Source organism: Sceloporus undulatus, chromosome 6 (genome assembly GCF_019175285.1).
Source record: "Sceloporus undulatus isolate JIND9_A2432 ecotype Alabama chromosome 6, SceUnd_v1.1, whole genome shotgun sequence".
Lineage (NCBI taxonomy): Eukaryota > Metazoa > Chordata > Lepidosauria > Squamata > Phrynosomatidae > Sceloporus > Sceloporus undulatus.
The window spans coordinates 162,371,184-162,388,178 of NC_056527.1; the positions used below are offsets into that span (position 1 = coordinate 162,371,184).

At 39.5% G+C, this 16,995-nt stretch overlaps 1 protein-coding gene across 2 annotated transcripts in view; it reads right to left on the bottom strand.

Annotated features, from left to right (window-relative positions):
* TICRR (TOPBP1 interacting checkpoint and replication regulator) overlaps positions 1 to 16,995 on the bottom strand; it is a 38,184-nt gene that overhangs the window by 7,112 nt on the left and 14,077 nt on the right. For both annotated transcript variants that reach the window (XM_042472380.1, XM_042472378.1), the window contains exons 3-18: positions 14,983 to 15,268; positions 13,457 to 13,695; positions 12,373 to 12,616; positions 11,609 to 11,741; positions 10,054 to 10,196; positions 9,304 to 9,510; positions 8,530 to 8,663; positions 7,668 to 7,768; positions 7,261 to 7,354; positions 6,477 to 6,556; positions 4,059 to 4,298; positions 3,596 to 3,692; positions 3,226 to 3,292; positions 2,505 to 2,651; positions 1,355 to 1,445; positions 1,189 to 1,250 (exon numbers count right to left, since the gene is read on the bottom strand). In XM_042472380.1, the coding sequence (XP_042328314.1) occupies positions 1,189 to 1,250; positions 1,355 to 1,445; positions 2,505 to 2,651; positions 3,226 to 3,292; positions 3,596 to 3,692; positions 4,059 to 4,298; positions 6,477 to 6,556; positions 7,261 to 7,354; positions 7,668 to 7,768; positions 8,530 to 8,663; positions 9,304 to 9,510; positions 10,054 to 10,196; positions 11,609 to 11,741; positions 12,373 to 12,616; positions 13,457 to 13,695; positions 14,983 to 15,268 (2,365 nt within the window). The remainder of the gene's footprint in view (positions 1 to 1,188; positions 1,251 to 1,354; positions 1,446 to 2,504; positions 2,652 to 3,225; positions 3,293 to 3,595; positions 3,693 to 4,058; positions 4,299 to 6,476; positions 6,557 to 7,260; positions 7,355 to 7,667; positions 7,769 to 8,529; positions 8,664 to 9,303; positions 9,511 to 10,053; positions 10,197 to 11,608; positions 11,742 to 12,372; positions 12,617 to 13,456; positions 13,696 to 14,982; positions 15,269 to 16,995) is intronic.

A 16,995-nucleotide genomic window follows, 5' to 3' on the forward strand; every position in this document is an offset into this window, starting at 1 on the left:
GTAGCGTCTTGACTCAATGAACAAGATAGTATTTAAAACATCTGCTGACATAATCTTATCATGCTCCATTATAATCTGGCAAGAGTGGAGGATGGTCAGCCTCTGAACCAGATCCATCCTGCAGACTCTTCTCTGCTCTAGTCTACTGTTTCACTTAGCATACAATGTTCATGTCAGAGATAAAGAATGAGATGGCACATGCAGACTTGAAGGCTCAACTACACAGTACAGCTGCAGAAGTGTTAGAGCACCCCCAGAAAGCTCCTTCATCCTGCTATCAGGATGCATATACCTGCCAATCCCTCTTCCCTGACAAAAGCAGTAAAAAGAAAGACAGATGACTTTAGTTGGGGAAACGACAGAGAATAAGTGGGAACAGCTGTATCCCTAAAAACCATTCCCCACAAGAGAAGATGGACCTCACGAGGGGAAAAACAAAAGAGGTTCATTATACCAAGTTTATACAGAATAAGGTGAAAATCCACAACCTCAATGAAGACTGAAAGACTATTAGAAATCAAGGAAAGAAGTATTTATTTTTGCACTCCACTTGTGCTGGCCTTCCATTACTGTAATGTCAAAACCTAACTTTGATAACCATGTTTTTTTCCCTTTATATTATCCCATCCTTCCTCCAAAAAGCAGAACAAATTACATAAAAACATGTGTGTTCAAAATAGCTCAGTGCACACAGTCTTAGCCTTCTCTTTCTTACTTAAAGCAGGCTTAACTACAAAGGGAAATGAGGCTATAACCCTTCTTATAAAGTTGCACTAATCATGTAATTATAATAACTTATCTTTCTGCCAAAGTTGCTTGATTAATGAAGTTGTTTTTCTTTGCACATAAAAAGGCTACTATTGGAGTCATAATGGCTACAGACTAGCTCAAGTGCAGTATGACCTAGGACCAGGGAGACTTAGGCTGAAATCCCCAGAGTCATAAAATTCACTGGTGAACTTGAAACAGCCACTTTATCTTGGTCTACCTGCACTGCAGAGATATTGAGAAGATAAACTGGGTGAGAAAATGGTGAGAACCATGTAAACTGCCCAGAGGTCTTTGGAAGAAACATTAGGGGGAAAATGCAGTAGTGATGCTTCCTGATCAAGAGAATTTCAATTATAGTCAAAAAGACCCAGTCATGCAAGCTTGCAAAAAAAAAATCTGCATCAGTTTAATACGTACAGGTTATGCTTTTTTCAGGAGATTCTTCTACAATTCTAACGTCAGATCCAGGATCAGAACACCTGTGAAGAAGAGTGCTTTAAATTCAGCAGAATGGTAACAGTATCTTGTTACAGAAAGATTTGTAAGTTCATTTTCAACCAAACTAAAAGGTAGTTTTACTCACCGGCCTTTAATCTGCTTCTGTAGCAGCCTCCTGGAGATCTGTTTGTGTACTGGGGTTTCTGTCACCATTTTGGTCAGCAGCTTTTGTTTATCTGAAAGAGAGCAAAGCTTATGGTTTGTACAGCAGCAGGTCTACTCTGGATGAACTAAGTGAAGATGTACTTGACCGTGGCGCAGTGGTTAAATGCCAGTACTGCAGCCACAAGGTTGTGAGTTCGTTCCCAGGGCTCCAAGGTTGACCCAGCCTTCCATCCTTTTGTACGCTGGTAAAATGAGTACCCAGCTTGTTGGGGGTAATAAGCTTACAGCTTGTAAACAGCTTAGAGAGTGCTGAGTTCACTGATAAGTGGTAAGTATAAAAATGTACATGCTATTGCTTTTGCTGCAGACCATGTGATGTTTAGCCCAAGCTTAACAAGCAAGTGCTCCTTCAGAATTGTTAGACTGCTTTTGCTTTCCTGTGTTGCAAAATACATCTCAACACTGAGATCAAACTTTTCTATCACATGGTTTTCAAAAATAATTTGAATGCTCTAAGTCTAAGGTGAAAGCAAGGTATCTTCTTTCCTAATCTCATACCAAGACAGAAGGAAGGGGACTGGTCATGCTCTCCTGTAAACTCTAAATCCATTTTTGGGGGCTGTTTTCTTTCTACACTAATTTACATTTCTACAATACGTCTACACTCACTCATTTCCACCTTCTGTTCCTTCCCTCCCATTTCTCACCCATACTAGTTTAAAAAACCCCCACAAGATTATGAGATTTCTAGGCCAAGATCCCAGTCAAAAATCTAGTAAAGAATTCCTTTGGACAGGAAGTTGCAAGCAACCATAGGATATGAAGCATTTTGGCAGAGGCTCATGATGATTTCCAGCCATTTATACATACAACAAAACCACATTCTCTCCCTGTAATCATCATGTATAACAATTCATTCCCCTCAGGATGTAAAACTGTAGAACTGATATATTACATGAGAAGGTTTTTTGTGGGGGAAAATTTAGGTCATTCAGCTTTATCTGGAAAGTAGTGAATGCAGCTATTTGGAAGGAAAGAACAATACATATAGATGGCAGAATTACAGGAAAGATTAATCCCAGAGCAATACCCATTTAAACAATCAGATAGTCCATTAAGACTATTCTCACCTCTAGGGCCCTCATTAGAATGGCTGTGTTTGCGTTTTAGGCCTTCCAAAACGGATACTGACTGACTTCGAGAAATTTTTGTAAGGGATCTTTTGCTTGGAGAAAGGAATTTTTCATTGAAGAGGTTTCTTCGAACCTTTGTTACTTCTGAAAGCCGCAGAAAAACAAAGAAAAGATTTGTTCTTGTTTTTGAACTAAAAGAAGGCAACACTTATATTGAGGAAAGTAAGATCTTGATTTAAAAATTGTTTCTAAGAACAATTCCACTAAAAAAAAATCACCATATTTTATTTACATCCAACTAGTATTAAATTAGTTTAGTATTTTCCTTAAACAACAACAACAACCACCTGGCAACGCGGAGGACTAAAAGGAAGACATAAATTTTAGAAGAACCAGAAGATACAACATTTCTGTTGAATTCAACTACATGTTGTAAAATGTAATGGGAATGTCATCATTAAAAATGAAAGCACATTCAAATTCTGTTCATAGATATTAGATATATGTGAGGGTATATGTGATATATGAGGGTCTAAATACCCTAAAGGCACCAGATCCCCTCCCTTTCGTATCTTCCTAATTCTGGAAAGCTTGGAAGAAATAAAAAGTACAGCAATTTGATCTTGAGAAAAGACCCAATGCTATTACTACCCTTTGTATCTCCCTAATTCTAGAAAGTTACCATTACTTAACTCTCTGCTTAGGAAAAGGCGCCCACCTTGTACTGCCATTTTCTGTGGCGCTGGTACTGACTTCACATCAAGGCAGGCATGAGAGTTGTTGTCCTGAATCATTAAAATACAGTATTAGAAATATTTCAACATTACAACCGTTTATACACTTCAACTGAAAAGCTCATTCTGGGAACTGGAAGCCATTTTTATGGAAAGAGTTGACAGTAAATCAAATAAGCACATCTTCCTTCCATGGAAATGTGTTTAATGCCACAATTTCAAAAAGAGTTATCTTTATGCAGCAGATGGGCTCACAGGCATTTTAAGGCTGATGAACACATTTTCCTGCATAGTTCAGCTACTTTGGTTTTTGAAGAAAGTCATACAATCTCTTTGTTACCCCCAAAAATTCACCTTTCTGGTACGGTTCTTTGGTACTTGAGGAATCTCTATTTGGCGTAAGTTCTGTGATATTTCCGTCACACTACGGTGTCTGGCTAGTGTATTCTTTCTAGAAGTACAAAAAACGAAAACAAAAGACCTCCCTTAAGCAAACTATAATTACATTTCATCCATGATTTTAAGAAAACTGGGTTTAAGTGTGACTACTTTAAAAAAACTTGATTATTTTTATCAGTCTACAGCTGTGGATAAGTTCTGGATAAGCACACGCTTGCATTTATTTGTTGGTTGTGCTGCTCGCTACCTGGATGTCCAATAGGATGGAAGGTAGCATATAAATCTTTGAATTTAAATAAATAAATCTGTACTACATTAATCCAGCCATGACATTATTAAATTTTTTGAATAAAGTAATCTACATCATTGTCTAATTTTAATTCAGCATTGTTTGCTTCCTTCTCTGAAATATATTAACCTTTTCTTGGCAGATCTGGTGCGCAGTTCTTCAAGCTGCTCTGCCTCAGTACTCAGTGAAGCTGTTCTGGAAACTGGAACAGATGATGTGGAAGCATGAAGGGGTGAATTTTGGCTCTCCTGACCCATCGAATCATCACTGAAGAAGTCTGCTGGAAGGACAGAGGCCAACTTTGCAGGAATCTGTGTTCCCAGGCTGTAATACAAACCTCCAAGGATCTTTGGCATAGTTTCCATATACCTATGGAAAACAAGAGTGTGCATTAGACATTTTACTACCAAGAACTCTAACCAATTTGTGATTTCATTAGTAGATTACCATTAAACTAATTCTACCCTCAACATATGTCTATTAGATACACAACAAGGGGCTGAGCAGATGGGCCAGGATAGCACAGGCCGATCACATACAGTGGTACCTCGGGATACGAAATACCCAGGTTACGAAATTTTCGGGATACGAAAAAATCCCATAGGAAAACATTGTTCCGGGTTACGAAAAAACTTTTGGTGCTTTTTTTCGGCTTTTTCGCACGGAATCGCGGCTTTTCCCCATTAGCGCCTATGGCAATTCGGCTTACGAAGGCTTTTCGGGTTACGAACGGTGCCACGGAATGAATTAATTTCGTAACCCGAGGCACCACTGTACTATGCTGGCCCGGGTGCTCATTCTGGTAAGTGCAGGGATGGGCAGGTGTTTACATGCTTGTCCTTGCACCACCCTGGTACCCACTATCACTGTGAGTTCCTTACGTGTCACACCATAGCTCCTACTGAGAAGCTCCGTCGCCATATCTGATGAGGAAACAGGGCGCCTGGCTCCACCCATGTGTCCAGGCACCCCATTTCCACATCAGACATGGAGACAGGGGGCTTCTCAGTAGGAGCTAAGGCACAGCAATGTAGGGGTATGTAAAATAGAATCATACACTTGGAAGAGACCACAAAGGGCTGTTTAAAGCTTCCAGAAAACTCTACTGCAAACCAGGAGTCAAACTGATCCAGGGTAAAGGCTGGTTACTGTGTGATCAGACCAGATTCACCAGATCCATGTCTGGTCTGCCAGGATCTGGCCCAGTCCTGGCCCCAGGTTCTGACCTGTGTTATCTATACAGGACAATGCAAGATCAGGGGGAACACAGGCCTTTTGGCCCATGCAGACAACCCTCAAGATGATGATGGATGTGAATTTATTCTGGTAATCTTACAAGACTTACATAAAATTAACACCAAAGTTTTGTTAACTTATTACTTAGTGCCTCAGCATACTACCACTCCAACTCTCCAGTCTCTAGTAAATCTAACAGAGCTGTGCTTGCTGATTGGGGGATTCTGCCTAAGCCAAAAGCTTTTGCACAACTAAGTATTCAGGCAAACAGCTGTGATCCACACTGTGCTTTCAGTAAACCAACAATACACATGATTTACTCAAAAATGAACAAAAAACAGATAAGTAAAGGATTGGTATGTATTAATGTAAGATGTCTGAGAGATTTGATTGTGTAGTTTTACTCCTTTTGTTATTGATTTTGATATGTATTTTATACACACACACACACACACACACACACAGAGTATATAGTGTACAAAGTTTATCGATTTGGGTTTGAATGGGTTTGTATATATTTATTTATGTTGTATGTTTATGCCAGGGGTAGGCAACCTGTGGCCCGCGGGCCGGATGCAGCCCGGCAAAGCCTTGGGACCGGCCCCAGCCCAGTCCTGCTGCCGATTGCTGCCGGGGCCTTTGGGGGGCAATTGTCTATAGAAGCCTCAGAAACATGCATTTATATTAACATTTTTTTAAAAATCAGCAATTTTTTTTGGCGTGTCCTCCATTTTTTTAAAAAAAAAGTGTCTTCCATTTGAAAATTTTGCCCTACATTTGTCCTGGTTTATTTATATATTTAAATTTTTTTCAAAAAATATTTAATTATTTATTTTTTGGCTTCGGCCCCCCCAGTTGTCTGAGGGACAGCAACCCGGCCCCCGGCTCAAAAAGATTGCCTACCCCTGGTTTATGCTGTATGTCTTTTTAATCAATAAACATTATTTAAAAAATCCAAGTGAACCTATTTGAAAATGTTCTAAAAGGCTCTGAATTTCAAATGAGTGTGATGATTTTTGGTGTGAGATTTTCAAGATGCCAAATAATACAAGACTATAATAACAAATAGCAGTTTCAATTCGCTGCCTGGACAGTATTTTACAACTTTTGAAAATGTACAAAAAGATGCCAAATTAGTTTGTGTCAAGTTGGAGCAAAATCTAAATTTAATTTGAAGCATTTCCAGCTATTTATAGAAAAAGACCAACATTTTTCAAACACTGTTTAATTTCATTGTTATAATACATTGCAATCTTTCTGCCCATGTTTCTTTGAAAACACAACAACATGCTACTGCCTGAAAGTACTTACATGTCTACAACTTCTTCCAAAAACCTGGTAAGGTATACTGGGTCTTTAGTCAAGCACAGAATCCTCAACATGTCTGTCATCTGCAAGGGAGATTAATGGATTAAATTAGAGAAAATTAGTCAAAAGGTCAGTGACACATAGCTTAGCCTTCTCCAATCTGGTTTCACCAGATGTGTTGGACTCCTAAATAGGAATGATTTTGACTAATCCTTCCATGTCACTATAAGCTGTTCAACAGTTTAACAGACTACCTTAGGCCTGAAACACACGGGCCAAATGACGCGGATTCCAGCCATGTTTGGGGTATAGCGTTCAGGTGACGCATGCCCCAAACAGAGTCAGAAGCCGCATCAACACCGCATATCGAGAAAGAACCAGGCCAAGAAGGAATGCATGGGATCTGCTCCTTCAGGCAGCCCGGTTCAGGACCGTGGCGATGGCCTGGACTGGGCGTGTGTGGTTGTTGAGGCCCCGGCACGATCAGCACCAGTGCGGCCACACGCTACTCTTTTGGGCCTATCTGTTTCAGAGCTCAGAGAGTGATGGGCTCTCCTTCAGTAGAGTTTTTTAAAGACAGTGGTTGGATCACTTTCTTTCAAGGATAACTTAGATACATCAGCAGGGGCTTGGACTATAATACTCATGCATTCCCCTTCATGATGAACCCATCTGGACAGCACTTGACTGGGGACAGCCATTGTGGTTGCTGCTAGGAAGCAAGGTGTCATTTTTCAGATTTAAAATTTCATTTACTATTTCTGGAAGCCAAGGCTAATTGCTCTACCTCTTCAACAAGTTGCTCCATTCCATCTGTGTCATCTTGTAAAGAAGGACACTGAAGGCACGTTTCTAGGCGCAAGTACACCTGAAGCTGGCACCTGTTAAAAGGGAAAGAGGGAAGTAGAGTTAATGTAATACCATTTCCTCAGAACAGCAGCAACTACATGGAGGGAGCTCGAACACCAGAAGAATGGACTCTGAAGGACATTCCCTTCCACTACCACCCTTACTTTGCCACTCTGGCATCCGCTACCATATGGGGGAGCAAATCCAAAACTACTTCTTCACTTCATTAAGAAATAATATTCTGGATCTATTATGAGGGCAATTTCATCTTCCTAGTGTTACTGAATAAAATTAAAAATGCTAATACTTAAGCAACATATTCCACAAGCAAACTATTCCTCGTACTCTTTGACTTTTGCATCCTTATCAGGATCATTGCCAAGTTGTTGACGGAGAGCTTTGCTGGTCTTCAACAGACTGCTTTGGACTGTATCCATAAAGGCGGCCTGCAGAAACAAAGTCACAGAAAATGTAACATGCTGCTGTCTAAAGAAAGACAACAATTTTGAAAATAATTTGCCTGCAAGGTACAGCAAAATATGAGATGGCAACCAATGCCAAAGAGATACTAAAAACCAACACAATTAAGACTCAAAGTCTCTTTCTGAAAAACTCACAAACAAGCAAAAATGTTATCAGAAGAACATACTGTGTGTTCAGTAACAAATCCCTCACCAGCAGAGAAGAGCATTTAAAGAAAGTAAATATGAGGCATTCATATTTAGTTTTCCAGAGCCTGATTTTGCCTTCCATTGAGATTTGGGAGGAAACTACATCCAGACCCTTTGTGTCTGTACACACAACTTCCAAAAAACCCTAATGTACAAATCACTACCCTTTACAAGTGAACTGAGTTGATGAGCACTGACAAGTTTAAAGTTAAAATATAACCAATGGAAACAAATTTGTTTTGGAAGGGAATGGAAAATAGAAACAGAGTGGAGGAGGAAAGGTGCATTCTTCAAAACAGCAAAAATGGCAGCAACATTTTGTTACAAGCTCCTTCTCATGTAGCAGCAACCTCAGTATATAAATCTACTCTGTGAATTGCCTACATGGCCAAACACTGTAGTTACAATTACAGCGTGCCTGCATTATATGCGGGTGCACCTTATGCGGCTTTCAGCATATTGCCTCTTAAAATGTGGTTAAAAAAACACCAATGGAAATGCTCAGTGTAGCAAACATGCATATCTATCTACCCTACCTTATTTGATTTGTGAAATATATTAACAGCTGCCACCATGTCCTGGGCATGTGTAAGCAAGTTTTCTCCATCAATCACAGCCTTCTGATAGTTTGTTGTTATATAAGAAAGCATCTCTTCCTCAGTTGTAAAGCCTGTAAAAACAGCACACACAAATTAATTGCAAAAGCATGTATTTGGCATGAAGACGTCATGAAATCCTGCTTTCTCCCTTCCCCTCCCCACCACCCAAGCAATAGTAATAGTAATTGTTTCTATTGCTTTATTCTTCAATTTTTTTAAAACAGTAAGTAACTTAAATGAGTACGCAGTAAAATGCAGTCCCATTGTTAGAGATCTCATAGCTACTGACAGACCTCAGCTAATGGTCTGTGCAGGTAGTAGTAATTAATTCACTAAACAGTGGCTGCATCCACACTGCAGAAATAAACCACCTCGACACCACTTTAACTGTCATGGTTCAATGTAATGGAATTCTGAGAACTGTAGGTTGTTGAACCACCAGAACTCTCTGACAGAGAAAGCTAAATGTCTCACAAAACTAGTTACCAGAATTGCATAGTACTGAGCCATAGCAGTTAAAGTGGAGTTAAACTGGATTATTTCTGCAGTGTGGATGCATCCAGAATCCCACATAACAGAGCAGTATCTTCTGCTTCCTAAATTAGTATTGAAGATTCTTCTTTTTAGATAGCCTTTCAAAATTCATAAATTTCCCTGTAAAATCTTTCCCCCTCATGCTCCAAGTATTTGATAGACAGAGGAACCACATACCTATCTTGCGCTTCACTATTTTACCCCTTGCTTCCACATTATCATCCAATCGTCTTGACAACAGCCTTTGGGAAACCCTTTCACTGACTGGAGGCTCTCCTGCATGGAACTTTTGAGCCTTTACGTTCAGCCTAGCAACGTTCAACATCTGAAGGGAACGAGGCATGGTCTTCATTTTCTGCCTAACAGGGGTCCGAGGACCTTTGCCTGCATAAATCAAAAATATAACAGGTTGCCATCAAAAATTTTGCCCTCATTTCCCTGACCATGGCGACAAAGCTAGATGGCAAATCTTGGGGTGGGTGGGCTTTGACCATTGCAGAGGGAGAAAGAAAACAACAACAACAACACGACATATCCAGGCATACAGCTTATGTTTACATGTGTTGCTACAGGATGATGGACAACATTATTACATTACATACAAATATGCTGATGCTTCTACAAACCCAAGTGCTGACACTCCAATTCCAGCAATTAAAAAAAATATATCTTTACATAAATTTCTTCATTGCAGCTTCCTACATGTTGACCAATTTCCGTTTTCCTGACTTTGTCTTTCTGTAAAGTGCCAATTCGACACAGGTGTTAACAAGAGTTGAACCAATTGCAGAAAGCCACCAGCCAACAGACCAATGGCATAACATGAGTAAATGGGATACAGATATATTTCAAGGATAGCAGGGTTTTAAAGTACAGGAGATAACTGGCATGCAGCTTGGATGAGGAAAAAAAAATCAGTGTGCCTACATCTCTTTCTGTGATGCTGTTGATGTGAGGTAGCAGATTGATCAGAGGCTTTCCTCTGGTAAAATTCTGACAAGCACTGTGTCAATTCCACTTCCGGTTTAGGAGCCTCCTCTTCCCCTGTAGCAGAATCTGCCTGTAGCAACCTGTATGAGAAAGACGCCTATCAGAATAATAATTGGAAAAAATAGAAGAGACATCTAGCATGTCTAGCTGCTAACAGGAATTTCTCCCCATGCCTTTAAGGCTAGAGATTTACAAATAATATCCTCAGCCCTCTCTTTGACTATTCCAGTTTCTTGCATAACAACATGGAACTGAAATGGGTTTAACTGGCTTTGTTGCCAAAGGTAATCAAGTCAACACTGTGAAGGTACAAAATATTTGTACTGTGACAGAAACATTAAGTCAATAAAAACTGGTACTTGATGGCTGAACAGCACTCATTGGCCTGAGTACACCATCCCCGTGATAAAGCATTGTGGTAACAACAGCATATTGAGAGGATGCGTTTTCTTGGCAGGCCAAAGGAAACTGGTCAGGATCAAGGGCAAATGGATGGAGTCTAGAGGATAGGTGCATTCTAGAGGAAAACCTCTTTCAGATTGTAAGGGACCTAGGACCAAACTGGAAGACTGGACCACCTTCCAGCAGGACAAATTACTCTAGACACACAACCAAAGAAGCACTGAAAGAGTTCACAAACAAGAATCCAAATGTCTAAAAATGGCCCAGTTAAAGTCCACACCTCATACTTGAAACTAGCTGTTTGCCAACAGTTGTCATATGATCTGACAGACATGAAACAAAGTTGCCAAGAAGAATGGTCAAAAATTGCAATGTGCAAATACACCAGGCTGACAGAAACTTGCACAAGAAGATTTGCAGCTGTAATTGCTGCAAAAGATATTTCAATTAAGTATTGACTCAGCCAGAAAATATTTATTCAATCTTCAAGTGCCTGTTTGTTTTGGTTGCTTAATGTTTATGCCAAGTTACAAATATTTTGTATCTTCACAGTGTTGAGTATCTGGTATACATCAAGTGGCAACAATATCAATTAAATCAATTGCAATTCAACTTTGTGACACAGCAACATATGGAAATGTCAAAGGGATGGTGGTCAATGCTTCTGCGAGGCAATGTAACAAGATAATTGTCAAGAACTGTTCCATGTACTTTGATCCCTTTGCCTTGTCTGTTTCGCTTCATCCAACTTTAAGGGATGACGAACATGTAGTTCTCCAGATGCTGTCGGAATCCATCAGCTCCAGCCAGCATAGCCAGAAATGAGGAATGATAGCAACTGCTGTGCAACAACATCTGAAATATCATATTCCCTTCTCCTGCTTTAGGAGATACTTAAGATTTTTCAACCCTCTTAATAAAACGTGTATGTTTACGTCAACTTAAATTGGAATGACTATTTGAAGAAAATGCTATTAGAACTTATCTTATCCAACTGTATTGTTATTAGCTCCAGCATTCTGAATCCTATATTGGCCCTTTCTAAATATTAGACTGACTCTGAGCTTGAAGAAAAAGGGAATTACTGTACCTGAATGATTCCATCAAGTGGGAACTTGCTCCAGAGAGATTTGATAAAGAGTACCAGCCTTCCATGACTGCAGGACTCCAGCGCAATGTGTGGGACAGCTCCTGCTGTACCCACTCAGGAATTAAAGTTTCTTCTAGACATTTTACAGCCAAAACAAAAACAAAGGGAAATATTAAGTAATTACCAATGGCTGTAAACTTCACCATAGTTTGGGAAGCTGCCTCAAATTTATGGATGTCTGCTAAGAAGTACATCCTACTGAATTCAGTAGATGTTACTGTACAGAAGAAATGCGTATTTTCAAATATGACAGTGCCTGTAGTGAAATTATTCATTCAAGCAAACAAAGGTTCAAATCAAGGCACTAGAAACATTGCATTAAGTTTGGTTCTCATAACTGCTTTAGTTTTGCAGTAGCAGGGCATCAGCATATTTAAAGTTGAGCATTAGTTAACCCAAGGGTTTCTTCAATGCTTTCTAGGGATTTTTAAATTAGAGATAAGAAATGGCAGAAAACTTCACTGACAGCTCTCTCTCCCATCATGTCCACTTCTCTCATGCAACTTTCAGTAGAGTATCAGGTATATTTTAAGTCACACTCTTAACTCAAGCAGGGCAACAGAGAAGTCCAACAGACCTAGATAGTACCCATGCAAACACTAAACCTTAAAACTCCATGTAACCCTACATGGATGAATTTCAAAATGGATTTCCTGGACAAATCTGAGAAGCACAGTCTTAAACAAATGAGCAAACAAACTTACCAGAACTTCCTATATAATTTCTTTCCATGTCATCACAACCTTGATTAAGCACATTGCCTATGATTTCTAGCAGGCTGAAGTCATCATCTTTGGTGATGTTCCCCTCCCCAGTTGTCTGAGGGAGGAATTTCTCCACCTCAGAAGCTTGATCAACACAGAGAAGAGAAAGTACTGCAGTAGAGTCAGAGATGGGGGAGAAAATCCCAGTGCAAGAACAGGCTCCAAATGGAGAAACTTCAGCAACCTTGCAAAGACAAAACACATGCAGTTAAAATAGGTAGACTAAGCCCACCCCAGTGAAGTAGCATTATTTGTTTAGGGAGATTAAGGCACTCAGAGACAAAACGGGAGTCTACACACATGTTCACTACAAAGCCAGGTCAAATGAACTCATGGGACATATCTCCTATAGATGTGTAAGACAACAGCCTATATATTCCCCAACTTAAATGCCCACTAAATTCACTGACAGTAGTAACAACAATAATATCAAAGCAGTAACAGTATGAGCAATTACAGTACTATGGCAATAGTCAACAAAACTATCCATTTCTACATAAAGACAGGTCAGGTACTACTGTGTCTTTGACAACTGGCTATGCCTTTTTGCAGTTGTTCTTGGTTTTAGTTATCTGCCTAGTTCTTCACATATTTCTTCAGAACTGTCCCAATGAGCTCAATGGCAGCCTGTTTTTTTCTTGCATTTTGTGTAAAGCATTTCTTCAGATTACCTATAAATGGACTATCACTAGATTAAATAATTCTTAGGCTCCTGTATATATTTTGGTTAACAGATTAGATTTACATATGATATTATTTCCACCACAAACGGATGCTTCCCTGTAAGTCCCAGCAGAGAATACCTTGCAATGGTCATCTCCAGCTTCTGCAGGGTGTTGAACAAGAAAATGTTCCAGCTACTATCTATATGCTACTATTTGTAGTTTTTGTATGTGATTAACATTTTAAAAAATACATATGCATGCACTACTGAACTCTTGATGAGGATGGGCTATAAATGAAAGAAATGAATAGCTACCAGAAGCTTCTTAATTCTTGGTAAACCCCAGAAAGGGACACTCACCAAATGTAATCCTTGGACCAGCGTGTATTTTAAAAATTGCTGAAACAAAGATGGCTCCTTAAAGGAAAGTCCTGATGAACTCCGCAGAATCCAGCTCTCTGTACGGAAGTTTCCTAGATGCATTGCATTCCAGCCTGTCACAGCGCATTTAAGAGAAATATTGACTGGACCTTTGAGGCACCTCTGGCTCACTGTTAGAGGCTCCAAGGTCACAACACAGTTTTGCAGCTCTTCTGTTCCTATTCAAAGTAAAACACCAGTGTTAGAGTTTAAGAGAAGCTTTTAAAAAAGAACAAACAAGTCAACTAGAAGACAATCACAGATCAGTTAACTGACCATGGATAGATTGTACTTTGTTTGCCTGGCTGGAAAGGAAAGAAATAGACTTATCTTCCTGTGCAGGAATCCCTCCCTATAGAACCCTACTTAAGACAAAGATTAATGTGTCACTTGTACTATCCCAGGTTCCTCTAAAAGAGATGGTATGACATTACTACCTCCAATTCTTTTTAAAAGGAGGATGTTGCTAGCAGTAATATATTTCAGACAGAAGATTAGTAGTCTCACATTTAGGTTGAGAACTTTAGGTTTTGTTTATTCTGGAAGCAAGTTCACAAACAACAGTAAGATTCTTTGGAATGCTGCTATCACAGTCAGATATGCTTAGTGGGGGCCCTGAGCAGTGTCTACTAAGCATATCTGACTGTGATAGCAACATTCCAAAGAATCTTACTGTTGTTTGCCTTCAAATAGTTTTTAACTTATGGTGATCCTAAGGCAACCCTATCACAGTTTTTTTGTTTGGGGGGTGTCTTTACTTTTCTTTAGGGCTAAGAGAGTGACTTGTGCAAGGTCATCCAATGGGTTTCCATGGCTGAGCAAGAATTCAAACCCTGGTCCAGAGTTGTAGTCCAAAGCTCAAAACACTGCACTATACTGGCCCGCCCAAAGGGTTTAGCTGCTCTTTAAAATTCCCAACATTTCCCCAAAACATTGCTTAGATTTTTTTAATTATTATTATTAAAATGATTCTGATATTTATCTTCTAGGTGTTGTTCGGAATGTAAGGCAAGAAAAACAATGAGGGGAACGCAAGGGAAAAACAGGCAGAGAGCCCTTCAAACTACTAAGGATACCAGGTGGGGGTGCCAAACTTGTTTGAACAGTCTCTATTTGTGCCTAACCAATTCTCATGATTCACTTCAGAGGCATTACTCCATGACTTTAACAGTCTTTTTTTATTTCTCCTATATGACTTTTAACACCTTTGCCTGATGAAGAAAGCTAGTGGATCTTCAAAAGCTTGCAATATACATTTTGTGCATGTTGGTTGGCCTACAAAAGGTATCACTGTTTTGTGGATTTTGGACACTTTCAATATATGTGTGTGTGTGTGTGTGTGTGTGTGTGTGTGAGTTTGAAGATACAAACATTTTAACAAAATAAAATCTGCATTTTACAGCCACATGACTGCATACAGGAGAAGAATTCCTTACTAGATTTAACCACACATTTCTTTTCATTACCATCAGTCTTGAGGAACAGCACTCCTTCCACCGGAGAGAAAGATGCTTGCAGAGCAGAAGGGAGGGAAAACAAACAGTTCAAAGTGGAATCAAAAGGCAAGATTGTGCTCCATGGTGTCAAAGGTGGCTCAGAAGTCCTAGGCTCCACAGGGGCAGCTGATATAGTTCCTGTTCTGTGGTGGTTTAAACACTGAAGAAAAGTCTCAGATGGCAAAATGGTGCCTCCCAAAAGGTGCACGAAGTCAAACAAGACCTTATAGCCCATATCATCTGAGGCTTCAAGAAGCTGGAACAAAAATAATAAGAGAGCTCAGGCCAGTGATGATGCATGACATAAACAGCACACTGTATTACGTCTGTACTACGAGGGAACCTATAGTATAAAATATTGGAAGCAATGGAAATAATATGTTCTGAAAATTAAGTAACTGTCTTGATTTTTCTTATTAAATTTTGCACATGTTAAAACAATTTTCACTGTTTAAAATAAAGTGTACAATAGACAAGAAACAGAAAAATGCAAAGAACCAGGATTTACAACACAAAAATGTTCAGGTAAAAAAACCACTTGTCTGATCATCCATATGACCAAGTACTACCTATAAGTTGGGGGTGGCATATCACACTCAGTTTGTTGAAATCTCACTTGCTGTGATGTGCAAATTCACCTTTGCTTATTCAAGATTTGTTAACCAGTTCCAAAACACAATCTGAACCCAAGATCTGTTTGATATGTATAATCCATAGCTTGCTCTGAGGGCTGAACACACATCTGCTCCTAGATTATTGCCCCAAATGACCACCCTGGAACCCTAACAAAAGGGCTAGAGAAAACAATCCAGAAGTAAACCATAAATGGTCAAGACAAGCCAATATCTATTTGGTTGTCTGCCATGCAATTTAAGGTTTGAGCAACAAATCATGGTTAACAGACACCAGGATTTATCATGATTTCCAAATTAACCTATTAACTTGGGTTTTATCTCTGTGTGGCTCCTTTTCCCACACAAATGACTTACATCTCTTACATATATTTACACAGATAAGAAAAACATTTATGGACTACTAGTGCTATTACATAAAGTGGGAAAGAAATAAACATTTACAAACACAGATACTCGACTTCTAGGAAATAAAACAGAATTAACACTGAAGAAGTTGCTCATATATGAGAAGCAAGAAGCAAAGACATTCCCAGAACGAAGGTAAGGGCTGTACATCCTAAAACAACTATTTGACTAAACAAGGATAACTATTACGCAATGTGCAGTAAACTTAGAACTATCTCTACTTATTAACTTCCCGTGTTCCTCAGTGTTGCTTTCGGTAGGAAATGCTGCTAGCAAGGTATGAGTCTGGATGAAGGTGTACAATATGATCTAGGCAGTGATCTCAAAACTGTGGTCTTTAAGGGCTTTTGGACTTCACCCAGAATCCCAGACTACTGGCCAACTTGGCTGAGGCTTCTGGGAGCTGAAGTCCAAAATCTCTTAAAGGGCACAGTTTGCTGATCAAGAACATGTTACACTCTCCATGAAACAACAGGCCTGCAGTTTGAAAATACTCCAGGATACAGTGCTCCTCCTGAATGGTCAGGTAGCCATAGTGCCAAGGACTGCCTTTTAACAGGAGCACTCAAATCCAGCGTTATTGTCATCTGGACTGGATACAAGTATAACACATTACATTTTGCAGCCCTAGAAGGCTACTTAAAATAGGGGACACTAGGATGGATTACTGTAAAAGTATCCCATGTGGGGTTACCCTGGGATTGGAGAAGATGAAGATAGTGCAGAATGCAAAGCTGTTACAAGCTGTAACTCATTGCATATATATTACATTATGTTCTAATACAAGCTCTTGCAAAGCTGCCTACCACTCTGATGTTAAGCCAAGGTCTGATATTCATATACAAACTTTTGGACCACAAATAACACTTTCCTACCAACCTACTACGAATCAGTGAAGGCCATTCTTCAGTGAGAACCATTCTTTCCATGCCAGACCTTAAGG